Source organism: Sardina pilchardus, chromosome 6 (genome assembly GCF_963854185.1).
Source record: "Sardina pilchardus chromosome 6, fSarPil1.1, whole genome shotgun sequence".
Classification (NCBI taxonomy): Eukaryota; Metazoa; Chordata; class Actinopteri; order Clupeiformes; family Clupeidae; genus Sardina; species Sardina pilchardus.
The window spans coordinates 20,358,712-20,385,169 of record NC_084999.1 but is presented as its reverse complement, the minus strand read 5'-3'; the positions used below and the strand labels follow the sequence as shown (position 1 = coordinate 20,385,169).

The following is a 26,458-nucleotide window of genomic DNA, read 5'->3' as shown; positions in this document are numbered from 1 at the left end:
GACAGCTTAGAAATTCATGCACCTACTTGGTGAAAAGGGCTAAATCTACCTATTATTTGAACAATCTGTCTGACTGTGGTAGCAATCCAGCAAAATTCTGGAAAGTGATTAAGTCACTTAAAGGTGTTTCTTCAACCACTCTTCCTCAACAAATTATGCTGGATTCTAAAGTGGTAAATGAGAAAATGGAGATTTGTAATGCTTTTAATGACCACTTTATCAAATGTGGTACTCTGTTTGATCAACAAAATAGTGTTGTAGAGACTAAAGTTAATCTCAGTGTCACTAGTCCTGAAGAAGAGAGGATTTTATTTTCAAGTAGGCCTAATAACCCTTCCTTCTCATTCAGTCCATTAAGCCAATCGGAGGTTCTCTATGGATTGTGTAATTTCAAGTGTATGAAGAGTTCTCTGGGTGCTGATCAGTTAGACCCACATCTCTTAAAGATTGCAGCCCCTGTCATTGCTGAACCTTTGACTCACATCTTTAATTTAACATTCAGCTCTGGTTCTATTCCAGAAGTCTGGAAATCAGCCCTAGTGACCCCTTTACACAAAGGAGGAGACACAAATGATTTGAATAACTATAGGCCAATCTCCAAGCTCCCATGTTTAGCAAAGATGTTAGAATCCTTTGTAAATGACCAGCTTCGTTCATTTTTGTCATCATATTCTGTATTAAGTCCTTATCAATCTGGTTTCAGAGCTGGCCACAGCACAATTACAGCAGCAACTGCTGTAATGAATGATATAGCTTCTGTTGTTGACAGTAAGAAACACTGTGCAGCTTTGTTTATTGATTTGTCAAAGGCTTTTGACACTGTTAATCACAGGTTACTTCTTGAGAAAATGTCCTCTTTGGGTCTAGATGAAGTTTCATTTACATGGTTTCAAAACTACCTCTCTAATAGAACACAGTGGGTAGACATGTCAGGTTCTATCTCAGAACCATTGAGACTAAATAATGGTGTCCCGCAGGGATCAATTTTGGGGCCACTGTTGTTTACATTGTATATAAATGACATCTGTGCTTCAATGGAAAATTGTAAAGTGCATTTCTATGCTGATGACACAATCCTTTATGCCTATGCACCATCTGTAGAGCAAGCAGTGTCATATCTTCAATGTGCATTTGATTGTGTGCAGAAGTCTTTAAATGATCTTAAACTGGTTCTAAATGAAGCTAAAACTAAATGTATGATCTTTACTAGATCTAGAAAGTGTGACCTTGATGCCTATAACATTAGTTCCTTAAATGGGACAAAAATTGAGCAAGTTTCTCAATATAAATATCTTGGCATATGGCTAGACAATAAACTTTCATTTAAAACTCATGTGCTTGATCTTACAAAAAAAGTAAAAATTAAATTAGGTGCACTTTACAGGATTAGGTCCTGTTTCTCTTTAGAAAGCAGAATGACCATCATTCAAGCAACCATACTGTCAGTCCTAGACTATGGTGACATTGTGTATATGCATGCAGCTCCTTCCACTCTGAAATTACTTGATGCAGTTTACCACAGTTCACTACGTTTTATAACTGGAGATGGGTTTAGAACTCATCACTGCACACTATATGAAAATGTAGGATGGACTTCCCTTTATGATAGGAGGGAAAGGCACTGCCTCCTTTTTGTTTATAAGGCATTACTGGGAAAGTTGCCTCCTTACCTAACTTCTCTTCTGAATATGAAATCAATCTGCCACAATACACGTTCACAGGGTTTTATATCTCTTCAAACTCCTCAAATTAAATCAGAATTTGGTAAATTAGCTTTTACATTTTTTGCATCTAATAAATGGAACAAATTCCAAGAATTATTCAAATTAGATAGGTTTGTGTCACTAGACCAATTCAAAGGTATGATTGATGATATGGCTGTTGTAAAATGTTCTTGCTTTGACTAATATTTAGACCTTTTATTTTATTATTATTATTATTATTATTATTATTTATACATACTTTTCCCTCTTCTCTTCTCTCTGTTTTTATTATTATTGCTTTATAAATTGTTTATGTATTATTTTTCTTTTTCTTGTTTTATTATTTTGATTATTGTTGTTATATGTTTTGTGACTCAGGGCATTGCTGTAAAAGAGCTTGATGCTCAGTCAATTTTCCCTGAATAAAAAAACGGTTGATGATGATGATGATATCCTTACTCTTTCTCACACATCTGAGTCATAGCGCAAATAAAAATAAACAGGACTCACCTTATGCCCTATTTGTACAACAAAGTATAAAGGTAAAAAGGTGTAATCTGTTTTTGACGCTACAACAGCCATTGTTGTTCTGTAGCCTAACTGTACTGCTTCCACACACTGACCCAGCAAACACCAACACACTCTAACAATTCTAAAGTTGGTGGTTTACATTTCTACTGTAGAATGTTCAAAAGAAATCTTCTTCCAGACAAATTGAAAAAGCAGAATTTAGGCCCAATACTTATGTAGGACCTACATGCCCTCTCTTTCGAATTGAAATATCATGGCATATACGATCATTATAGTTCTGGTATCATTAAAGAAAACAGGTTAATTACCCTAAAATATATTTTTCTGAGATGTCTATATACTCTAGATGTGATAAAAGTGTGCATTGAGATATCTCCCAACCTCCTCCATATCACTATACCCTAGCTGTAATGTATTTTGCATTACATTGAAATGCATTGATTTTCAATGGACAGCTATTGGTTATGGGTCTAAAATAGCTGTGTAAAGTATATTCAGCTATCTAGCCCATACATTTTCTAAAAGCCCATACTCTCTAGATGTGATATAGCAAGAGTTGGGATTTGACCCACCCACTTTCAGTCCTTTGCCTCTATCTAATCTTATATTATGTAGGTGAAAAAGTGTACGACGGATACATTTTAGCCTACGTGATTCATGAAAACCTATATAATCCATCTAAACTATATATTTTCTAAAAGCCTATGGCATCTACATGTGATATAACATGGATTAAGACATGTCCCACCTTCCTCCAGACTTTGAGGCACCCACATCTGTGCATAGGCTTGTATTGTATAATTTACTGTGTGCATGTATAAAAGCCAGGAAAAATACAACTAAGCTACCACTTAGAGAGGGTTATCATACCAAATAATGTCCCTCAGGCATGGAGGATTACAAAAATCATTGATAGATTTTGCCACCTCAGGTGATACCAATATGTGATTTTTAGGGTCCTGGCCCATGGACTATACAGGCCACGAACCGTACGTTGATGAACTAGATGTACAAAATAGGCGTACAAAATATGACCACCACTCAGTCCTGCACATTCTCTCCCCAAAAATAAATCACGCTTGTCAATTTGTCTCCATTTCCTACTCCATCCTCTATTCTTGCAACTTTTGTGTATAAATGAGTGTGTGCATGTGTGCATTTGCATTTGTGTGGGACCTATTTCCCTATCCCGCTTATTACACGGCTACTTGCCAAAACGAGAAAATAAACTTAACACAATGTGCCTTTAACAATGACTTTATTACACGGCTCTTCAGAGTGCTGCAGAAAGTTCCATTCACATGAATGGGCCTTCCCAACGTTCGAAGGTCTGATATTTCTCGATAACAGACCATTGAAAGAACAAAAAATCTTCGAAGTATAATTAAATTACAGTATTAATATTGAATGGTTTGTATCCAAACACATGGCATATTCTAATCTATATCAAATACAAAACTGACTAAAATGGTGCATTAAACAGTGCTTTTGAGGTATGAAAGAGCAGGCAAACATAACAGAAGACTGCTAAGAAAGAGCAGGCATAAATAACCTGCTCTAACGGCAGAGTCCAATCAACTGAAGTAGCAACAGGAACAGTGTGACTATGTCCAGATAGAGATTCAAGGCTGCAAAGACGTACTCTTCTGGGTCTATACTGTATTTGTGGTTTCCACCTAACATCAGCTGGGTATCCATCACCAGGTACTAGAAACACACACAGACACAGACAGACAAGGGAAACAGAGAGGAATAAATGTCTGATGTTGATACCACCGAAATTCTGGAAGATCAGTTGAGCAGTACTCCCTCTTCACCTACACCTGTACATGGCTTGAACACCATTGTCAAGTTTGCAGACGACACTACGGTGATTGGTCTCATCACCAACAATGATGAGACGGCCTACAGAGAGGAGATCCAGCACCTATCATCGTGCTGCACTGACAACAACCTAGCTCACAACGCCAAGAAGGCCAAAGAGCTTGTGGACTTCAAGTCTAAAGCTAGCACGCACAAACCCATTCTCATCAACTGGACCGAGGTGGACCGTGTCACCAGCTTCAAGTTTCTGGCTGTCCACATCTCTGAGGACCTCCCTTGGACAACTCTACCCTGATCAAGAAGCATCTCCAGCATCTCTTCTTTCTGAGGACACTAAGAAGGTCCACCTCAGATCCTGGTGAACTTCTACCGCTGCACCATCGAGAGCATCCAACTGTGTCACAGTTAACTGCTCTCCCTCAGACCGAAAAGCACTGCAGAGGGTGATGAAAACGGCATGACACATCACGTTCCTCACTCCCCTCCATCAAGGCCATCCAGGGCAAGCGATGCTTACATAAGGTGCGCAGCTTCATCAAAGACTGTTCATTCCACAGGTGTTACAGGTCTCTCTGCACCCATACCGGCAGGTTCAGGGGATGCTTCTTTCCTGCGGCTGTCACCCCACTGAACTCCAGCTCAGCAGCCCAGCAGCAACCAACTAAGCCCTCAAATGGCATTTCTTTGTCTGTGTATTTATACTCTGCACAATGACAATAAGTTTATTCTAATTTAAACCTTAGCATAGCCTTTTTTACAGTATAGAGATATACCTACCGCAGAAAAGAGTGTAGTCCCCAGACAAGCATACACAATGTTGACATACTGTTGACAGAAACAGAATATAACTGAATTAATGCTAAATACATAAACACACACAGTTTTGCATCCAGTGAAAAAATGGTATGTATGGGGTGGGGGTGGAGGTGGGGGGGCCATGTACCTGTGATCGTAAAATGGCACACATGATTCCAAAGGAGAACAGAGACCAAGCCATAGCCCACAGAAACCCATTGCTCTTAGTGAAGTCCCACTGTCAGTGAGGATAACAACAGTAAGTGGCTGTTCACACCGGGAACGACAAGTACAGCAACAACAGCAACACACCAGATAGTACAATAACAGTACACAAAAAATAACATTGTTTGGATTACTTTCTGAGTGATTTTAAAGGGATATTCCGCCATTTTTGGAAATACGCTCATTTTCCACCTCCCCTCGAGCAAAACAATCGATATTTACCTTGTTCCCGTTCATCCAGCCATTCTGTGAGTCTGGCGATACAACTTTTAGCTTCAGCCTAGCATAGATCATTGAATTGGATTAGACCATTAGCTTCTCGCCTGCTAGCTTCATGTTTAAAAGTGACTAAGATTTCTGGTAATTTTCTCATTTAAAACGTGTCTCCTCTCAAGTTAGAAAGTGCAATAAGACCAACTGAAAATGAAACCTGGCGTTTTTCTAGGCTGATTTGACATGGAACTACACTCTCATCTGGCGTAATAATCAAGGCAACTTGCACACTACTGGCACTACTACTGATTGTTGGCTATGGGGACTATTTTCAGATGCTGCGTACGATATCACTGCACCTATGGTACGTTTGCAAGTTGCCTCGATTATTACGCCAGATGAGAGTGTAGTTCCATGTCAAATCAGCCTAGAAAAACGCCAGGTTTCATTTTCAGTTGGTCTTATTGCACTTTCTAATTTGAGAGGAGACACGTTTTAAATGGGAAAATTACCAGAAATCTTAGTCACTTTTAAACATGAAGCTAGCAGGCGAGAAGCTAATGGTCTAATCCGATTCAATGATCTATGCTAGGCTGAAGCTAAAAGTTGTATTGCCAGACTCACAGAATGGCTGGATGAACGAGAACAAGGTAAATATCGATTGTTTTGCTCGAGGGGAGGTGGAAAATGAGCGTATTTCCAAAAATGGCGGAATATCCCTTTAAGATCGAAGCAGTCAATGAGGAACATAATCCATAAATTGATTCTGATGTACTAAGATTTGAGGAAACAGATAGTGAAAATTGATGAGTGAAAACCTCAAAACACTCAAAACAGACTAAAAAAACCCCTCATTATTTGCTGAAACAAGAGTGTAATGAAATTGGTTTTTCATCACATTTGATGATCTTTCAGCTATAAGTGCATAGCTTTTCACTGACAACTGTAAGGTTAACGATCTGGCCATGCAAAAATGTAACATGCAAAATGAAAGCAAACATGCCTTGTTAGTTTTGTTTGTATAATAACAGACATACCCAGTGACAATAGGCCTACATTAAGGTGTACCTACTTTGGTCTGCATAGCAAACAGGGTCAGTGTGAAGCATACAAATGCTGTGGCTCCAACAGCCCAAAGCACAGCCTCAGCAGTATAATACCTAAACATTAGAAATAATGTGCATTGCATCAATCTATCAATCAAATTAAACGTACAGTATGAACATATAAATATATATTATGTTATCATCCCACCATAAAATGATAGCAATCAAAAGACAAGGAGGGGATGAATTATTGCCATGTTGATAATTTCATCTAAAGAAATGTAGACTGTATACTTACACAGTAACTGATCCAAGCATGAGACCTTCAACAATTGTCTATGCAAGTGGATGGAGACAGGATGTTTATATCATACTTCAACACATCACATACAGTATAGATATCACACTTTGTTTAATTCATACACACACACACACACACACACACACACACACACACACACACACACACACACACACACACACACACACAGACAGACAGACAGACAGACAGACAGACAGACACACACACACACACACACACACACACACATACACATACACATACACACACACACACACACACACACACACACACACACACACACACACACACACACACATACTTACAAACAGGCCCAAGAATATGAAATTCAATGGTACTTTTCGACGAATTTCACCACAGCAAGCTAGCACCATGATGAGAATAAAAGTTGCTGGCCTGATTAAAGAGAATCTTCAATCAATGAATCCACTTCCTCACACATTTCTTTTTATACATAAAAAACATTACATGAAATCTTACATCATGGCATAAGTGAACCAGTAGGAATTTCTTGTCCATTTATTCAGATCATTCCTGAATGGAAAAGGAATAACATTAATAGTTGAGTGAGTCAAAACAGGTAGATAATGTATTTGAATGATGCCGTAACTAATAAATGTGCAGTACTGAAGCACTAAAAGAGCAGAAATATTGTACCAGACACTAGGCCTGTACTTACCAGTACAGAAAAGCACAGATTATTCCAACAGTGATCAACAGCTGAATTGTCAGAGTAAAGTAGACTTTTCTCACAAATCCTGCAACATTTCCGTGAAAGCAGAAAGCAAATGCTGAAAAATTACTTTGAGCTGCTACTTGAAAAATATGCCTAATCACCGGCCAACGGCTCCAATAACAAACATTTTAGTTAAGTTTAAACAATGACTTTCAAGTAAATACTCAAATATGGCTTTTTGCTTTTACAGCGTAGACCTGAAATATTGTGCATGTACAGTAGCCTACATTTGGTTCAGTGCCAAAACTTTACATCCTACCAATGAATAGCATCATTTTCTTCTAATTGAGGGATATTTTGTTGTTTTCAACATATATTTTGATTCTAGAAACCGAGTTTTTTTCTTACTATATCACATCACTGGACATTAGATAGGCCTCTTAAACTGGAAGAAAAGTATTTTTTTCTGACAAAATGCAAAGCAAACCTCTTCTGATTGACGCATCTGAAAAACAGTTGATTTCCTCTAATCCTTGAGCATAGTCTGGTGGTGGCGCCTGGTTCTCAGGCCCTCCTAGGGTGACCACTGGGGTGATCACAGAGATGTTCCCTCTGCTATCATTGTTCTCAGTTCCATATTCCGGAGGCATGTCATACGCCTGGTTCTCATGCCCACCTAAGTTCCTTTTGCTATCGTTGTTCCCATTTTCAAAATTGCCATACTGGGCTGGGGGGTACTGAGAGTAGTTGTAGTTGGTGTTGTAGTTGGGTGGGGGATTCAATCCACTATGTGTGCTGTCAGTGGCCATATTTACCTACCAAGAGGACATCAGTTACCATAGGTGGAACAACAGACATATGCAATTATATTCAAAACTAGACTACAGTACACTCAAAAGAACTCAAACGTTCAGTAAGATGAGTTAATACTTAATTGAAAAACCAGAAAACATTTAATAGACTTCATAGATATAGGAGAATATTCTGGATCCACAAAGCTACTGGTCATAGTTATAACACACATTCAGTTGTTTTTCATAGAAGTAGGCCATATTCTGCTGTAAAATCATACAGCAGAATACACTGTACTAATTAACACATTTCTGAATTATTAATACTGTTAGAGGAAAAATCACATTGAATGAAGTTTATTCAGAATGAATTTGATTGTTTTAAAGAGTCATCTTCTTACCTCTATGTAGGTGCTTCGTTCAAGCTTCCTGTAGTAGTTCAGTCAGGCCAAAGTCCACCTTCGATCTCATTTCCAGGCAGGAAGGACTTTGCTTGCTTATATCAATGGTGGGATATCAGTATTACATCCCATAATAAAACAGACACCTCATCCTTTATACTGCACCCAACACTGTGAGTCATTGTCAGAGACTACATTTTAACTGAGCGAAATTATAAATTGTCGTCATTGACACATTCTCAAAAAGGACTCCACTAGATGACAGCAAAGAGCAAGTTTTCCCATCCCAACACAAAGGGGTCATTGACTTACTTATCTGTCTCCGGGTCAAGCTTTTGGGGGCCACAGAGCATGAGGCTAATTGTGGAAAACATACACATTCGTGTCAACTGTCTATTTAACATTAATACACAAATTATTAAGTAGGCCTAGATAAAATCATTATCAAAGGTCAAATTTAGCTAACATTTTTGACCATGGGATGTCTGCTATACACAGTAGGCTTACATAGTCTAGGGTTATCAAGACCTACATTGATTTTATGCTAGCCTTACTAGGCCTAGTCAATCACAGGAACTGATGAGAAGCAACCTCTAGCGTAGGCCTATAGGTTAGGGGTCTTTTCCTCTCTGAGAGCCATTTTGACAAGTGGATCATAACGATTATTAGTAATTCATAAGCTGTATTTGAAGGCTAAATGTGCACCATTTGCTCCGTTTTGGGGTAGCCTACAAATAGGATATAGGAATCCTATAGGATTGTCCACAAAAAAAAAAAAAAAAAAAAAATCCAAAATCTGATTGGAATCTAGGATATGATCCCAATCCTATAAACTATATAAAGCTATAGGCAATCTGATTGGAATCCTATTGGTCATTTTGAAGGGTATAGACATGTTCCTGAGACCTACTTTTATTGCTTTCAATTCATTCAGACTAACTAGAGTTTTATTTGATAGGCGACTTCTGTCCCAGGAAATTATGTGCAGTTGGCAAATCATGTTGCATGACAATAGAAATGTTCTTAACCCAGTTTTAATGTCATTGGTTCATTAGTGTGTGTGTGTGTGTGTGTGTGTGTGTGTGTGTGTGTGTGTGTGTGTGTGTGTGTGTGTGTGTGTGTGTGTGTGTGTGTGTGTGTGTGTGTGCAGTGTGATGGATATGATGCATAAATGTGTGTGAGACAACTGATTGTGTTTTGGGTGCACAGACTTTGTCTCTATATCCTGATTGCCTGATTGCCTGATTCATGACCTTTCGGCAGAGATATTAATAAACTACTGACGAAAAAGACAAAACCATCTCAGACTCTCATCTTTAAGCTAAATTTCTTCCACGGTCGACACAGAACAGATTGTCCGTAGGTAGGCCTCTGAGAGAGATTTGACCGACAGCCTAAAATGTTGGTGACGATATCATCTCTGCAGCCAACAGAACTGCTGAACATCATACTTAATATTCAATTAGGCCTACCTCGTACCTAACCAGCGCAGGGGGGGCAGGAATACGTCAAAACAACAGCGGTTCATTCATTTCAAAGTCGGAAGTCCTTGTTGTAGCAACTACTGAATGCCCGACATTACGTCTACACTTAGTTTAAACACGAGATATTTCAAAAGTGTTGTGTAAAACCTAATTTCCAAAACTCCAGCATGGAAGTGCATCTTGTATCGTATGCAAATACGTATGCTGACGTAGATGATCATGTGGGTTTTGGCGTAGATCCCCCTGTGATCGCGAATTTTTTTCGGCTGTTGTCTTTAGGATTCGGTAGAATCTTTACAATTAATCGTTGTATTTGCCCTATCCTTGGAAGACAAACCGATTGCTGGAACCTGTTTGTCAACAACCCAGCATCATAGAACCTTAACGACGTGGGCAGGTAAGAACAAGCTCAGCTAAATAGCATAAATTGTATATCAGCAAAACACGTTTCAAAGTTAAAAAGCTGTAGACGATGTGAGCTTCCAGTTTGCTCTTTCACCACTACCATAGACAGTGTATAATTTGTGTAAACTTGGCTTTGCTCTGAACTTTGGCCGTCCCAACCGTATTGAGGAAAGTGGTCATCTGAATGGCCACGAGTTGGTTAACTGTCTATAGCTATTGAGATAACCTATGCTAGCTTGTTTACTAGCCAATGATTTGTCATCCTAAGCAGGAAGTTTTGGTTGAATTCTAGTAGTGGACCAGATTGTATGGGAAAACATGTCTTCTCCCGATGTCGAAATAACCAGCAAAATATGGCTTCCAATGTCGACATGGCGTTACGTCGGTGAGCCTGATTAAAGGACCATCGTTTGTCCGCCAAAGATCATGCTCTCGTTCTAGTGGTACCCGAGGGGTGTTAATAGCCACCCCATAATTACTCTTATTAATTCATATTATTGTTTTGTGTAAACACGGGCGAGTTAGCTGGCAAACTACCCACTTGGATTTGGGGCTCGTGCGGTATGATGTAGGCAGCGGTGACGCCTTCCACGACCATACTGCATGGCTCACGTAGCCCCATTGCAGTAGCTAGCCACTCAGACGTGGAGCCCACACATTCTCCTTATAAACTGCAGACCCGTCTATGCGACAGTAAAGTATTCTTGCTCAGAAGTTGTATTCATCACATTAATATTGTCATCAAGTTTCGATGATCGAATACCCGTGGATGATACTTTGTTAACGGACATAGCGACAACGTTAGTTCAAAATCTTTAAATCTGAAGTGGTCCTCGTAGAGTCCATCTTTCTGTGCCACTTTCGGCCTTGGATATGCTCCTGTTGTGCGTGGCCTATTTCTTGTGCATGGTTGGTAAGGTAGAGTGGGTTAAAAACTCACATGTGTAAGGTCTATCTTTCACCTATATGGCCTTGGATGCTGAGGATGCAGATGTCTGTGTGTTTGTCATAGGTTTCACATTATAGTCTCAGAAGTGAATGTGGGACTCAATCGTCGTTGTTTTTGTGGTGATCAATTTGGGCTTCGGTAGCTGTTAAAGGTACAGGCCGTACTTCCAAACATTTTTCTGTGAACTTCTCTGAGGCGCTTTGATTGGGCGATGTGTTTATATCCAGCTGCCTTGTATCCAGGCAATAGATCCCAGCAGCTGTAGGCTACCATTTGTGTGCAACACGTTGATCCTACCCATATCGCAGTTGATGTCTAGGCCTATTCTATAAATGTTCAAATCTGTTGAATTTATTTTCATGGGCAGCTAAAATGCACCTTTACATCACCAAAATCTAGTTGAAATTATTACAATTGATTTTCGGTTCTGTTTTCTTGTGGTAGCCCTTTTATAATAATACCTCAACTAATTATTCATGCACAGCCTCTGGTAGAATCAGATGCTGGTAGCAGGCACAGATAAGGGATAAAATAAGTAAACCTCCTTGGAACTTATGTTTAACAATATGTTTAAACCATGTATTAGTGGTAGGCCTATTGGTTAGTGGAGTCTGCCCATTGCCCAAAAAGTACATGTAGGTATAAGTTAAACAAACAAATCAAAGTCAAACTTTAACAACAATACAACTTTTTTGTTTTAAAACCTTTCACTGGTATAAGGCAGTAGGCCTATTGTCCAGATTTTTGTTTAATCAGTCGGAGGATAATTTGCAGCTTGTGATAATGATTAATACAAATTCAAAACAATGATCCTGTAGGCCTATAGGTTTTCTCAAGATTACTAAATTGCTTTATAAAAACCAGCATGGTGGTGAGCAAACATGTTGTTTTGATCATGAATTGACACACATAAAGATGGAAGTTTGAGGCCAGTGTGCCAGGGGTTGACCACCACTCCGTTCACTTCAGCCCCCCCTACGTTCTGTGGTTGACTCAAAATGGCTGCCCATGTTCCTGCCGAGGCGCCTGCAGACGTCTTTGAGGAGGAGGCTGCTGCTGTTGCTGCTGCCGCCACGGCTCACTCCCCCTCGTCTGCCCCCCTCTCTTCCCTTCTTCCGTCTCTCCACCACCACCCCCCCCACCCCCCCGCTAGCAGACAGAGCCGCCGGTTGACTAAGCCGGCCAGGGCCGTGATGATGTCATACCTGTGGGCTGGGCTCACTTTCACCCCCTCTCCCTCTCTCTTTCTGTTTCTTGTCCGAGGTGGTGGTCATGACTCCATGGAGAGGGGAGCCTCTTTGTGACAGAGGGTGGCCTCTCTCTTTCTCTCTCTCTCTCTCTCTCTCTCTCTCTCTGTCTCTTTCTCTCTCTCTGTCTCTATCTCTCTCTCTCTCTCTCTGTCTCTTTCTCTCTCTCTCTCTCTCTCTGTCTCTCTCTCACTCTGTCTCTCTCTCACTCTGTCTCTTTGGGCCTGGAGCTGTGTTATTTATTAGGCCTGGTCGCCCCCTCCTTGAGCTCCTCATTTCCTCCTTGCACAGGAAGAGTCGATCCTGATGAGTGCTATCCACAGCTGTTAAGATTTTTTTTTTTTATCAACACTGAGCCTAAGCACTGACCCAGTGTTGTTTCAGACTTTTAGTTTTACACATTTAGGTAATGTTGATGAATTTGACTATGCTTTCAAAATTATGGTAAAGCGGCAAGTTGTGTTTCCCTCTCGTCTGAAACTAATTCTGTTGTTAGCCTCTGTCTCTGATGTGTGAACAGCTGAGGTTCATAAAGCTACTCCAAGCAACACCATTTATTTATATCTGAAACTATCTGACCCCCCCCCCCCCCCCCCTCCTCCATAAACAAATGATCATAAGAAAAATAAGTAATTTGACTTTTCTGGACTCTTCAGGACAGTCCAGGATGGTAATAACCATTTAGGGAACTTCCAAGGAAAGGAGACGATCAATGCCTGCAAGGTGTTTTCTGCTCTGAAAGGATCACAAACGAAGCAAAAGACTAGACAAGACTAGACACACACACACACAAACACACACACACACACACACACTTTCCCTTTTCCTTGTTGCTGTCATAGCCTCCCCATCCCCATACTTTTGTTATTTTCATTTGATATGTGGTTATGATTTAAGAATGGTATTGAAATGAGATTGCCCCGCTGTTTGAGTACCCGGATGGATTGCAACACAAATATAAAAAAGTGAATTCTAAAGGTTGACAAAGATCTCTGCATGATGGCAGTTGGCGTTATGTAGAGATGATTCAAACTCACAGATGGTGTTTGTAAATAGTCTACTGAGACCATCCCTGTAGTGTGCAGTATTGGTCTCCACGGTAACCTTGCTTCTTTTTTCCTCTTGTTGTGATAGTCTGTAGAGCTTTGGACCATATGCATCAGCTTCATGTCGGTGGTTATCCCTGAAAGACACCAGTCTAGTAAACAAGTCTGATGTCTACTATTAAAGGAGACAAGTATTTCTGTAGGCATATGGTTTATTTCTAGGTAAAATAGTAAATTCTTCCATCTTTTTTCTTCTGTGCGTACAAATAGTTAGGCCTATGTCTGACTTATTTCTGTAGCGTTATAATTCAGGAGCATGCTTACCACTACATGGTAAGTGTTGTAGTGTGCTGATACCGTTCAACCCACGTCTGATCATGATGTACGTCTGAGTCTAAGGACTCCCTAAGAACAGGTGGGTAGAAAGAACAATATCTGGTGGAAATAGCAGTATATGCCAGGAACAGCTGCTGCTCTGCCTTAGCAGCTTGATTGAGAGGACTTGCTTTGGGTAGTACTAGGGCAGCCGCATGTTTCCCAGTTCTAGAGTTCTACATCAAGCAAGAACCTTCAAATGTTAAACGGAACCTGGAGGAAACAGTTTTTTTGTTTTGTTTTGTTTTTGGCTGTTGGAGAAGACTTCTGTCAACAGAGGTGTAAGTGAAGCCCGACGGCTTACACCCCACCCCTGTGTGCCATCTCCTCTCTAGAGGCCATTGGAGACTGTGTGTGTGTGTGTGTGTGTGTGTGTGTGTGTGTGTGTGTGTGTGTGTGTGTGTGTGTGTGTGTGTGTGTGTGTGTGTGTGTGTGTGTGTGTGTGTGTGTGTGTGTGTGCGTGCATGCACTTGTCCATGGAAGCGAGTGTGTGGGTCCGGAAGGCGAGTTTGCACATCTGTGGGATCGGCTTGATTCATCGAGATTGAGGCAGTGACTCAGTCTCTCGGGCGGACGTGAGCAGCAGTGGCGGCGGCGGCAGCGAACGACATTCTGGTGGCATGAGCCATCGAGACGGAGTAGCGGGTGTGAAGAGAAATCTTTAGCAAACAGGGAGGCAGGAATGGTTCATGGGTATGTCGTCTGAACAAGGCAGAACCAGGAATTTAAGGCATAGGAAAACCAGAGTAGAACCCTTCTTCAGACTGCATGTTACCAACAAATGTAATGAGGTATGTTTGAAAAAACTAAAAGTGTGTGTGTGTGTATGGGGGTGTTACTACAGAACTGAATACAATCAAACTGGCCTTTTCTATTCATTTCTCCAAAACCATGATTCCAATAAACACGCAATGGCGCGTTGCACCCTTCTGCAGATCAGGGAGTTCAGTTCCGTTTCAGTCTGAGCAAATATCAAGTTGATTTTAAGGTTGAACATGTGGCAGTGTTGTGAGACAGAAAGCACAGGTACACCGAGAGTCACGTTTTCCTTCGGTGGTACATCATAGTTATACGGTATTCGCATGTTCGTAAACATACCGGTCGAAAATTAGTCTTTGGTATACTTACTCATGCTCCACCACAGCAATTTCAACCTGTCACGTTCTGTATACAGTTGTGCTCATACGTTTACATACCCTGGCAGAATTTGTGAAATGTTTTGGAAAATATGACTGATCATGCAGAGAGCATTTTAAGGGATAGTGGTCAGGTTTAGCCATTTATTCTCACATTGATTGTGTGTGGCCTTTTACAATTATAATTTGAACTGAAATCACTCAAACGGCCCTGATAAAAAAGTTTATACAGTATATCCTAGGTTTATAATTAGCTATTAAGTGCAAGTTTCCACACCTATGACTGTTGATTGTAATTAGTGAGAACATTTGAAGACAATCAGCCTGAAAGTTGTGCATGGGATGCACTTGGACTTTCCGAAATGACAGTGACCAGAAGCACCAAGGGTCAAGGCAATCCTGACCTCAATATCATTGTGCCATTTGAGAGAAGGTCTTGAACGTGCAGATCATGCAAGACAACCCAATAATTTAGGGGACCTGGAGGCTTGATGTCAAGAAGAATGGGTATCTCCACTAAACTTTTGAATGGGGATCTCATCATGTTCTTTATTGTTGTGTTTTGGTTAATAATTGCACTATTCTGTGATGCCCTTGTGGTCTAATAGAATAGAATAGAATAGAATAGAATCATATTTGTCCACTCACACAAATCTTTGGCTCCACAGACACCTGGCACATATACACAAGATTTCACAACAAATAACATCACACACATAGGGGCTTCATAGACTATGAGCTCAGCTGACAAAAACAAGAGATACGACGGTGGTACAAATAAGTAGGCCAATAACATAATAAAAGCAATAAATAAGTGAGTGGGCAGTTCAGTTGGGGTGCGGAGAAGCCATTAGCAGTAAATAGCATAAATAGACATCATTAGTATACCAGCATTGCTAATAATGAAATAAGTCGTTGTTTAGCAAAATGATGGCGGATGAAATGAAACACTTAAAAAAATGTTTCTTGTTGCTGTGGCTACCCAGTTTCATCTTCCTGAAGGGAGCTTTTCAAATTCATGATGCAGAACATGTGAGGGGTCCTGCACTATTTGTGTGGCTTTCCTCCTGGTTTGAGTGGTGTACAATTCCACCAACTTCCCCTGGGGGGTTCTGTACGAGCTTACTGTATTAACTATTTTGTAAGTTATCTTACCAGCATGTGATTTTTTTTTTTCTTCAATAGACTGGTGTTAGCCTTCCTCAAACCTTCTTTGATGACATCAAAGCTATTAAGATTCCTTGTAATCTTTGTGTTGCATTTTAAATATGTGACCTGCATGTTCATTAAAAGTTCTTATTTTAAATATTTCTATCTAAAACGACTACATTTTGGCCCTCATTTGTGACTGGTCGACATGTTGGTTGCTCACCACTGTTATTGACGACAAGTTCCTGTTAGGAATAGCACTCACCTCACAACAGTGATTGTTCATATTAAGTATAGGAACTGTCCAGTTTATCATTTCCATTGAAAGTAAGACCAACCATTGCTATTTCATCTGTCATTCATTTCCATGCCATTGAGATAAAAGTAATGTGTTTTGCCTGATCACTCCTGTTGTCTTAAAAGAATGGTACACATGTTAGAAATTCTGCCATTCTTCATTCATTCCAGGGCATATAAACTTATGAGCACTCCTGCAGAAGCTAGCTGTAATGTTTTAAATACTTAACCTTTATTTGACAAGTGTTTGGTGTTTGCTGCCACAGAGTCCCTGTGATACGCGTGTTGGATTAAACTTTCGACCCCTAGAGTAGGCTAGATTGTCTGTCTCTCTTCTTCTTCTCTAGGGCATTCACAGATAAATGATGCATGTGCAGTTATGTAAGAGCCAGTGTCTGTCTCGCGGCCAGCTGGTACGGGTAGCAGACACATATCTCTGCATAAGTAAGCATGTAAATATTTATGCTAGATTTAGATCAGCGACAAAAATAGGGCTGTGATTGAAGATCACAGGGTTTTTTTTCCCCCTATTGAGAGTTACTTACATGAGCTGCAGTTGGCATGCTTAGGGATTAGGTATTGTGTTCTCACTCACTGTTTAAAGAGTTGTTGTTTTTTTTTCTCCTGCGCATACTCATTTGTCATCGCCCACCATGTTTGAACACCACAGTCATGCTCCTTTTTAATCTGTTCAGCACGGTCCATCATCTCTGACATTCATCAGAAGAGCACCGCTTTTGGCTCTTCCGCATAAAACATTATATCTTTCGTTCTCTCTCGGCCTGATTTCATGAGAAGCAGCGAAGGAGGCGAGGGGACAAAAATGGGTTGTGTCAAAGACGATACTGATCCCAGTGCCTGGCGTGACCTCACTGCCATCAGCATTTCGTAAGCGTCCGGGAAGGCAGCCACGGACGAGAGAAGCGCGGCGGTGGCGGCGATGGAGGCGGCGGTGGCGGCGACAGCAAGCAGCAGTGGAGAGATTTGGTTTCTGCTGGAAAAGCCATATGTGACCACAGGGCACGGCCCCCCACAGATGGCTTTAGCAGACCAGCGGCGCGTCCTTGGGCCCACCGAGTTGCCTTGACTTCTGCTATAGCCGAGATCAAATCTTTTGGGTTGTGTGACAAGACTTGATTGATTTCCACCATGGCTGGCCACCTAGTACAGTTTTGTCCCCCAGGGTAGTTCTGTTTCATGTTGACAGGAATGTCGTCTTCAGATGCTTACTTCAGATTTATAACCTTGCCTGAATGGTAATTTATAACTTGACTGAGAAGTTGAATGGTGGGTTTTTGAAAGTTTCTTAGATGTCCTCTGACAGATTCCCACCTTCATGGTCCATTCTGTATATTGAAGAACCTTTGCACAGTCAGGCATATAGTCTATAGTCTGAACATCTGAACTGAAGTTTTTTTGGAGGGAAAGAGGGCTGTTTTGTTCCAAGGACGACAAGCATCTTGTCGACTCAGAACTGTAGCAGGAAGGAGAACTGTTTTCTAAATCGCAGTGTCCTACTGCAGCTGTATTTTTAGATCTGTGTATTTCTAAACCGCAAGCCTTTCTCCGCCTTGAAGGTCCAGCAGCGCTCTTGTTTATCTTAGTTCCCCTGTAGTAAGGCTTGAGATTAGGACCAGAGGAACCCAGGTGAGCACCAGGAAGTAGGCAACCTTGCATTTGCAAATGGTTGGAGGGGGTGAGAGCAACCTTCAGCTAGCACTGATTAGCAGTTCAGCTTAATGCTGCCACCTCCTCTACCCCATCCCACCCCATCCCACCCCACCCCACCCCACTCACAGTTGATTGGAGTTGGAAGGATCCGTGCAGCCAAAAATAGGAATGCGGAACATTCCTCCTCTGGTTCTCGGAGGATGAAAATCCCTCCCACCAGCTGGTTAGGAGTTGCTATAGCAACCTATTAGTCCAGCGCAGAAGAGCTACACCCCCCACCCCCCGAGGTAGCCCTAATAAACACACACTCCTATAGTAGACCTAGGGGAATCACAGGGGGTGCTGCATCACACCCCTGAAGCGGTAGGCCCACTGTTCAGGAATGTGAGTCGCTCTGAAGTGAGGTAAATAAATAAGGTGTTTTCCCCAAGAGTTTGTTTGTCAGTGGTGTAATCTACAGAGATATAGAGCAACGTCGACTCAAGTGGAATGACTATTTGTGTGGACAACACTTGAGCTGAGAGGGTAGAGATTAATGAAGAACATGCTGCCATGTCCTCTGCATCTCTACCGGCACAGTCAGGTTCAGCACTGCAGGGGATGTAGCACTGCAGTAAGGGCTTGTCTGGCTGTGTGCTTGCTTTAGGTCTCTACCACTGCCATCCCCAGACAGAGATTTCAGACTGCTTCAATAACCGGATGGCTATTGAGAGCTTATGACGGTCCCACATCTTGAGATAACAGTTTTCAGCAATTAGATCTTCAACCACTGGCGTGGAAGTCTAAGCATACAGACCGATATGAGCTGTGTGGAATCAATACCGCACTGTTTTTCCTACCACACACACGAGCGCACGTCGTTCCCTGTGACATTGCTGGAGCTCTTTTCGGCTGCCGCCTGCGTGCCTGCGCGTGTGAGCGAGCCGCAGAGAGCCAGGCTGAGCGCGGCACCACGACAACGACACGCGGCTGTTACCATGCAGAGCCCAACGCGGCGCTCTCAAGGCCCCGCGCTCCTGATGAGATTTAAATTAATTCTGCCCCCCATCCGAAAAAATCTGCCCCCCTGCCGCTCCGCGCCGCGCAGCATTAGCGCAGCGCAGGCTCCGCCCCCACACGGCAGCACCACGGCAACAGCAGGCCTCTGGAAACACTGAGTCGCTGCGTGGAGAAGGGGGGGGGGGGGGGGTGAGAGAGAGAAAGAGGGGAAAAAAAGAGCTGAGTACTCCAGCATCTGCCGTTCCACTCCCTCTTCTCTCCCCGCGTCCAAAACTGCAGCCACCAGCTGCCTCGGCCCACCACACCCCCCCCCCCCTCCACACACACACACACACACACACACACACACACACACACACTCACACACTCACACACTCTTTACCCCCTTCCCCTTTCCCCACCCTTGTAATAGACCCCACATCCCCTCCCAAAAAGGAAGTCACATCCGGCTCTGCGTCGGGTGCCGGCTACAGTGCTTCTGTAAAGCACAGTAGGTGTGCTTGCCTTGCAGTGGCAACAACATGACGCGAGTGAGAGTCGTGGGTGTTTTTTTGGGGGGGGGGGGGGGTTGTGGTTATTAGTCATTTTCCAGAGGCTTCGAGCAAACTGATTTTTTTTTGTTTTACATCAGTCACCCCTCTGGTCTTTGATGATGGAGAGCACGGCGGGGAGGAACAGGAGGTTGTCTGTCGGTGCGCGCGTCTCGCTCTTCTGGAGATCCACTCCGTATTTACACATGCCAGCTGCCATCCCTCGAAACCCCTCCACAGCGCCTTGCCATCAGTTGCCCCCCCCCCCCCCCCCCCACACACACACACAGACTGTCACTCTGTCAAGTGTAGTTTTGCATCCATCAACATCAAACATATCTCCGCTCAGCACACATCAAGTACTGTATGCTGTGTGACAAATGATGCCGGTACTAGTCTTTGGTCTTTGTATGAAAAGACAACATCCCAGATCAAGAAATTATTTTGTATTCATAAGTCTTGACTAGAGTGCACTTAAGAGTTCTATCAAAGGAGTACCTTTGCTTGATAGACAACCTCTCTGTTTTCATTGCCTCAAGCCTTTTTCAACATATCCAAATTAACGTTCAGTCCAGCCATGACAAAATTACTGAGTTTGAGCATTTCCTAACTAGTGTATGTACATAACTTATGTGTTATGTGCAAGGTATTTGAATTCATTTTCTGAACACCTTAATTGAACTTCTTGGTTTAGTGAATAGTTACAGTCCTCAATCCCCCCCCCCCACACACACACACACCCACACACACCCTCCTTCCCTTCCCTTCCCTGTCTCCTCTCCAGACTGGCGCTCCTAGAGTGAGTTAGGGATGTGATATGAGAAGGCCGGAGCCTCATGCATCTTTAATTAGCTTCTGCTGCTGCACACAGCTCCACCAGGGCCACCACAGGCCAGGGGAGCTCTGGCACCAGAGGCAGAGAGGCAGAGCGGAGGGGGGCAGTCGATTCAGCCAGACCTGGCACAGGCTTTCACTCTCACCTACCACATCACTTCCCGTCTAATTAATACCTGCAGGGATGTTTTTTTACTCTCTCTCTCTCTCTCTCTCTTTCTCTCCTCTCTCTCTCTCCTCTCTCTCTCTCTCTCTCTCTCTCTCTCTCTCTCTCTCTCTCTCTCTCTCTCTCTCTCTCTCTCTCTCTCTCTCTCCCCCCTCTCTCCCTTCCATCCTTCCGCTGCTGCAGTGCTGCACAAGGGCATCTCCTCCGTGTCTGCTGTTGCCATAACTACTGCATGGAAATTAAGCTGGTCTTAATTTTTAATGACGAGGGTATGTGTGACTCATGAAGTTTGGATCCACGAATCACTCTGACAAGAGAAGATATAGTATTTGTGAAATGTATTTTCAAACGGCATGGATGAAGACTTTGGCAGACTAAATAGTGACCGTGAATGAATGCATTATTTTTCATGTTGTCAGGATATCACATAGAGTCATAGACCGTTTACCTTGACGTGAAAACTGAACTTGATCTGAAAAAGTGAACTGGTCACAGAGGACTAGTCTACCTTTTGGTACATTTTGGGCATGTAGGCTGTTAAGTTCATTAGCTGGGTCCGTGTTAACGCTGCACACTCCATTCATTCATTCATTCATCCATTCTGTCCTTTACTCAATGTGCTGTGCTATTGTGAGCTCAGCAGAGGAAACTGGCCAACTGGCCACCAAACATGCTTTTATCGTTCAGGCTGTTTTTTTTTTGTTTGTGGTTCCTCATTAGGCTAAAAAGTACAAGGATTACCTAATGTTCCATACAGGGTTTTTGGATGTGACATGTTTTATTTTTTCAATCTAGTTTTGAATGTTTTTAGACTACTTGGCTCCAATATTTTATGCCAGTGGTGATACAGGGCTGGGGATACATGGCTGCACATTCACTTTTTTTTGCACATAACACTGGTGCCACAAATGTTGATAGGGATTTGGAGTTGGATTTATGAATGTTACGCACAAGTGGACATGGTTTTTAATCACACTATAGACCACAACTACCAATTTCAAATCTGAGCACATCCATTCCTCCGCACACACGCACTTCAAACAAACAAGCAGCTCGGTCTTCCATGCATGTACTGCATAGCCTACGCAAAACTATATAGCACGGATGCGACTGTGGTAAATAATTAATTGCACAAACCGATGTAGCACGTGTCGCCTTATACAGCCCTAATTAGGTTATGATTTTGTAACAAAATAGGAATTGACATCTGCAGTGTAGATTCTAGTATCTACACAAGCTACAACAGTAGTCTTTGCTTTTATTGTTTTTTTTTTTGCTTTCATGCCATCGCAATACTGAATATTATGATTAATGCTCTCTTTCTTCCTTCCCCTGTGTAGGTCTACTGATCTGTGATGAAGTCTCATGAAGTCCTCCACAGAAGCTGACGTTAACAGTCAGCAGGAACGCCCAGTGAAGATTCTCCAGCAGACAGAATCTCACTACATATCCACAGTTTTTCTCCGCGGCCATTCTACAGCATTCTTCAACAATGGCCAGCCGAAGAAAGTCTTCGACTCCCTGCATGATCCGGCCTAGCGACATGATGGAGCAGGACGTCTCCGATGACATGGACGCCCCGGTCAGCAGCGCTGTGGAGAATGGATCTGCTTCATTGCCGCCCAGCGAGGACTGGACGTCAGTGAAGAGTCCCGTAAGCTCGACGCGTGAGGCAGCTGAGCCAGAGAGAACTGAAGCGGAGCCTCGGCCACAGCGAAAGCTACAAGGAGGCTATGAATGTAAATACTGTACGTTCTCTACCCAGAACCTGAACGAGTTCAAAGAACATGTGGACTCGAACCACCCTAACGTAATTTTGAATCCTTTGTACCTGTGCGCTGTCTGCAACTTCAACACGAAAAAGTTTGACACTTTGACCGAGCACAATGAGAAATGTCACCCCGGAGAAAGCAATTTCAAGTTCAGAAGAATCAAACTGAACAGCCAGACCATTCTAGAGCAAACCATTGAAGGTTCAAATTCTGCAGTCATCTATGATGCAACCAGTGCCCAAGGTGGAGAGGACTTTGCCACATTTCCCTTAAGTAAGTCCACTACAGTGAAGATTGGTAAGCCAAAAACAGACATCAAGCGCCCATCTGTTGATGGTCAGATGGAGCTCAACCCAGACCTTCCTAAAAAGCAGATCACTGCAGTGAATGTGAACGGAACTGTGATAATTCCAGACGCATCACTGAAAGACGGACTCTCTCACATAATGCCCTCCCTACAGCGTCCACCGAACTTCAACCTTGTCCCAAAAATTGCTGTACCGTTGAACACTTCTAAGTACAACCCCTCTCTGGACGGCAATTTGACACTTATTTCTTCTTTCAATAAATTCCCCTACCCGACCCAGGCTGAGCTGTCTTGGCTGACTGCTGCCTCCAAACACCCAGAGGAACAAATCAAGGTGTGGTTTACGACTCAGAGACTGAAACAGGGCATAAGTTGGTCACCTGAGGAGGTGGAGGAGGCTCGCAAGAAAATGTTCAATGGCACCATCCAGACAGTTCCCCAGGCATTCACCGTTTTACCTGCTCAGCTGACCCAATCCAACAAATCTTCACAGTCCCTTATCCAGACCGTCCCTTGCCAATTGCTTGGGCAGTCTAGCCTAGTGCTGACAACAGTCACCAATGGGTCGACTGTGACATGTGCACCAATTGCACTGACGGTAGCCACACATGTGGCACAAGCAGTCAAGAGGCCTCTCACGGCACCCATTGTTGCTCCAGAGGTGAAACGACCCTCCATCATCAAGTCCCTTCAGACTGTGCCCAAATCGGCTTCCCCTAGCCCCAGTTTATCAGACTGCAACAAAACCCCTGATCAGATACGAGAACTTAAGGCTAGTTATAGCCTTTGTCAGTTCCCAGATGATGAGGAGGTGTATCGCCTTATAGAGGTCACTGGTCTCTCCTGGGGTGAGATCAAGAAATGGTTTAGTGATCAGCGTCATAAGAGTGTGCAGCAGATCAAGTCTGAGGTCCTGCTGAAAGACAGCCAACCCCAAAAGTCCGTTCCCACGCAGTTCCCTCTCCTGGAGAGAGTGAAGGGCAAATCTTCAGAGCAACTGCAAATGTTGGAGGAGAGTTTTCAGCGGGTCAGCTTCCCGACGCAGGCTGAAGTCGACCACCTTGTGGTGGACACCAAGCTCTCCAAGAATGAAATTGACTGCTGGTTTACAGAGCGCCGGGCTCTGCGGGATAATCTGGAGCAGGCCCTGCTGAACTCCATGGGCCCCAAGCGACTTGAGCAGCGGGGCTCACAAAATGGAGTCCATGATCAGGAGCATAGGGCCAGGTCCTCCCCTCTTCCCATTCTCACAACCTCCATGTGTGCCGAGCCCATCGACACCAAGTCTCTTGGCCTCCTCAAGGACGTTTTCACCCAGACACAGTGGCCGTCACCGGAAGAGTACAGCCACCTAGAAATCCAGACGGGCCTTGTGCGCACAGACATTGTGCGCTGGTTCAAGGACAGCCGTCTGGCTCTGAAGAATGGAACTCTGGAGTGGATGGAACAGTTCCAGAACTTAAGCAACAAGAAGCAGAATGGGCAGAGCTCTGCTTTGCTCACAGAACAGGCGCAGAGTGTTCTTCAGAGGCACTTCCAAGACACAAAGACACTAAAAGGAGAAGACACGGAGAGACCACCGGAACGGTCAAAAATCATCAATCAAGAAATTGTCGACTGGTTCACTTCCAAGCTGGGACACACAATGTCGGACATCAGCAAGGGCAGGGACCAACATGGACAGACGAGTGTGGATCATGGAAGATGGGTGAAGGTTACAATGGCAGCTGATAATGAGAGGACCTGTTTGGAGACACAGAAAGTGACCCCAGATCTTGAAGTACTTACCGCAGAGCACCCTGGCAGAGTAACTGGGTGAAATAATTACGGTAAGTTTTGCTTGACAGGCCAGCAGTATGAAAGTCTCCTACAGCTATCTAAAATCTCTGTGGTGGAAAAAAATAAGTGTGTTGCAATTGAAAGTAAATTCTAAAGGAAAATTATACAAACGCTTGATTGATGTTGAGAGACCTTTCCTGTACAAATGGAAGGCAAAATGGGTTAACCAGTCTCTTTTCGGATGATGTTGCAGCTGCTTTCATCCGCACAGGATGTTGGCAGCCTGTAATTTAGCTTTTGGAAAAAAGAAAACATCTTGGCAGGGAGAGAACCCACACAGCCATTGTCTGTATTTTGGGATCTTTACTGGTCTGTTCATACGGGGGAGTGTAACAGATGTCTCCCACCCCCAGCGTTCATGTTTGTCCCTGAACATGTAATTGTGCTCTGATGTGATGGAATTACAAAATAATGTTTGAGGTATGAACAGCTGTTTTGCTACCTTAAGTTACATATCTCTGAACAGATATGTGGTTTGTTTTTCTCAAACAATTGTGTCAGAAGGTGGGGTACTGTTGTGCTCTTGATGAAAGTATTTTTAAACAGGTGCGTCAAACCAAAAGATATCAGGAAAAGGCAGGAAGTGTTCGCACTCTGAAAAAAAATCAAACAATTGTGTGAAATGGGATATTCATGTTCTGTTCCTCATTCTGTTGTTCTTGCAGGACAGAGGGAAGACATCACGTACACTTGCCTGAGCCATGGAGAAGGCCGTTGCATTTTAAATACTCGGAGCCAATGATTTCGCACCTGGATTGTGACATCACAGGCTCCATTAACAAGAGTTTGTGTGAAGCACTGACCTGGAGGGCTGAACCGTGGAGTGCCAAAGCTGGACTGCTACATTATCACGCTCTTTAGAGAGAGAAAAAAAGGGCCCTTGTAAATATTTTTTTCTATGGCACCAGATTTGTACAATTTTGTTTCGAAAAGGGGAAGAGTTTTGTTACATTTATAATAGGAGTTCCTCGACCATTTCGCTTAACCTTTGCAAAGGAATGTTAAAACACTTTTGTGAGAGGACCGCTAACCAGCCTGTCTGCCTGGTTATTTGTCATACTTTATATTCAAGAGACTACAGTGTGGTCCTCAGTGGCACTTATTACATTAGAACGCAGCATCAGCATAACAAAACACTTCTTGGAATTCTGGACTTCTCTTCATTGGACCACAGAAACACTGCCTGCAATCTCATTAAGGAACTGTTTACCATTGAGTCGCAAGGTGAACATAATCAAACTGAATCAATAGTTATGCACAGTACTTGTTTTTTGTATTAGTCATTTCATTGTTTGCAATATTTCTGCCGGTTGTCTTTTAATCATGTTGCTCCTCTTGTATTCGAAGTAGTTCCATTTCAACTGCAAAGACAAGACTTGCTTTCCAATAGCTCGAAGAACTCGTATTTTTTTTCCCTCGGCTGCTGCTATGGTGTCATGTTCAGACATGTATCAGGAATACTGTACTGCTACCGAGAATTCTGCTTGCTCTTTTTTTTTTAAACAGTCTGCTGTAACTCAATAAACCACAAACAAGTGATCATTCTGTGTTCCCTTAAGGCAACAATACACTCAAAACAAAATCATGCTCATGGGGCATACGTCTGTGTATCCGCAACAGGCTACTGAACCTCTTTAAGCCTTTTTGCATGTTCTCGTACTGTCTGTCTGCATGTCGTATTTATTATTTGGCTGACTTGTAGCTGACTAGTGTTAACCATTTTTA

At 42.8% G+C, this 26,458-nt stretch overlaps 2 protein-coding genes across 3 annotated transcripts; one reads left to right on the top strand and one right to left on the bottom strand.

The window, feature by feature from the left end:
* Positions 1-3,475: 3,475 nt before the first annotated feature.
* zgc:110410 (uncharacterized protein LOC553618 homolog) lies at positions 3,476-8,703 on the bottom strand. Its single transcript, XM_062538946.1, has 10 exons — positions 8,528-8,703; positions 7,823-8,150; positions 7,339-7,417; positions 7,140-7,193; positions 6,965-7,055; positions 6,636-6,673; positions 6,364-6,451; positions 5,002-5,091; positions 4,836-4,883; positions 3,476-3,941 (listed from the first exon to the last, which is right to left on the bottom strand). The coding sequence occupies exons 2-10, from the start codon at positions 8,142-8,144 to the stop codon at positions 3,792-3,794; spliced, it is 960 nt and encodes a 319-aa protein (XP_062394930.1). The 5' UTR covers positions 8,145-8,150; positions 8,528-8,703; the 3' UTR covers positions 3,476-3,791.
* A 1,425-nt stretch (positions 8,704-10,128) lies between these two features.
* On the top strand, positions 10,129-26,272 carry LOC134082903 (zinc fingers and homeoboxes protein 2-like). 2 transcript variants are annotated; one of them, XM_062538944.1, is made up of 3 exons: positions 10,129-10,408; positions 22,156-24,723; positions 25,399-26,272. In XM_062538944.1, exon 2 carries the CDS (start codon positions 22,308-22,310, stop codon positions 24,711-24,713), a length of 2,406 nt encoding a protein of 801 aa, XP_062394928.1. In that variant the 5' UTR covers positions 10,129-10,408; positions 22,156-22,307; the 3' UTR covers positions 24,714-24,723; positions 25,399-26,272. The 2 variants fall into 2 exon arrangements, with proteins under 2 accessions (XP_062394928.1, XP_062394929.1); XM_062538945.1 differs by lacking the exon at positions 10,129-10,408 and adding an exon at positions 10,492-10,801.
* Positions 26,273-26,458: the final 186 nt, after the last annotated feature.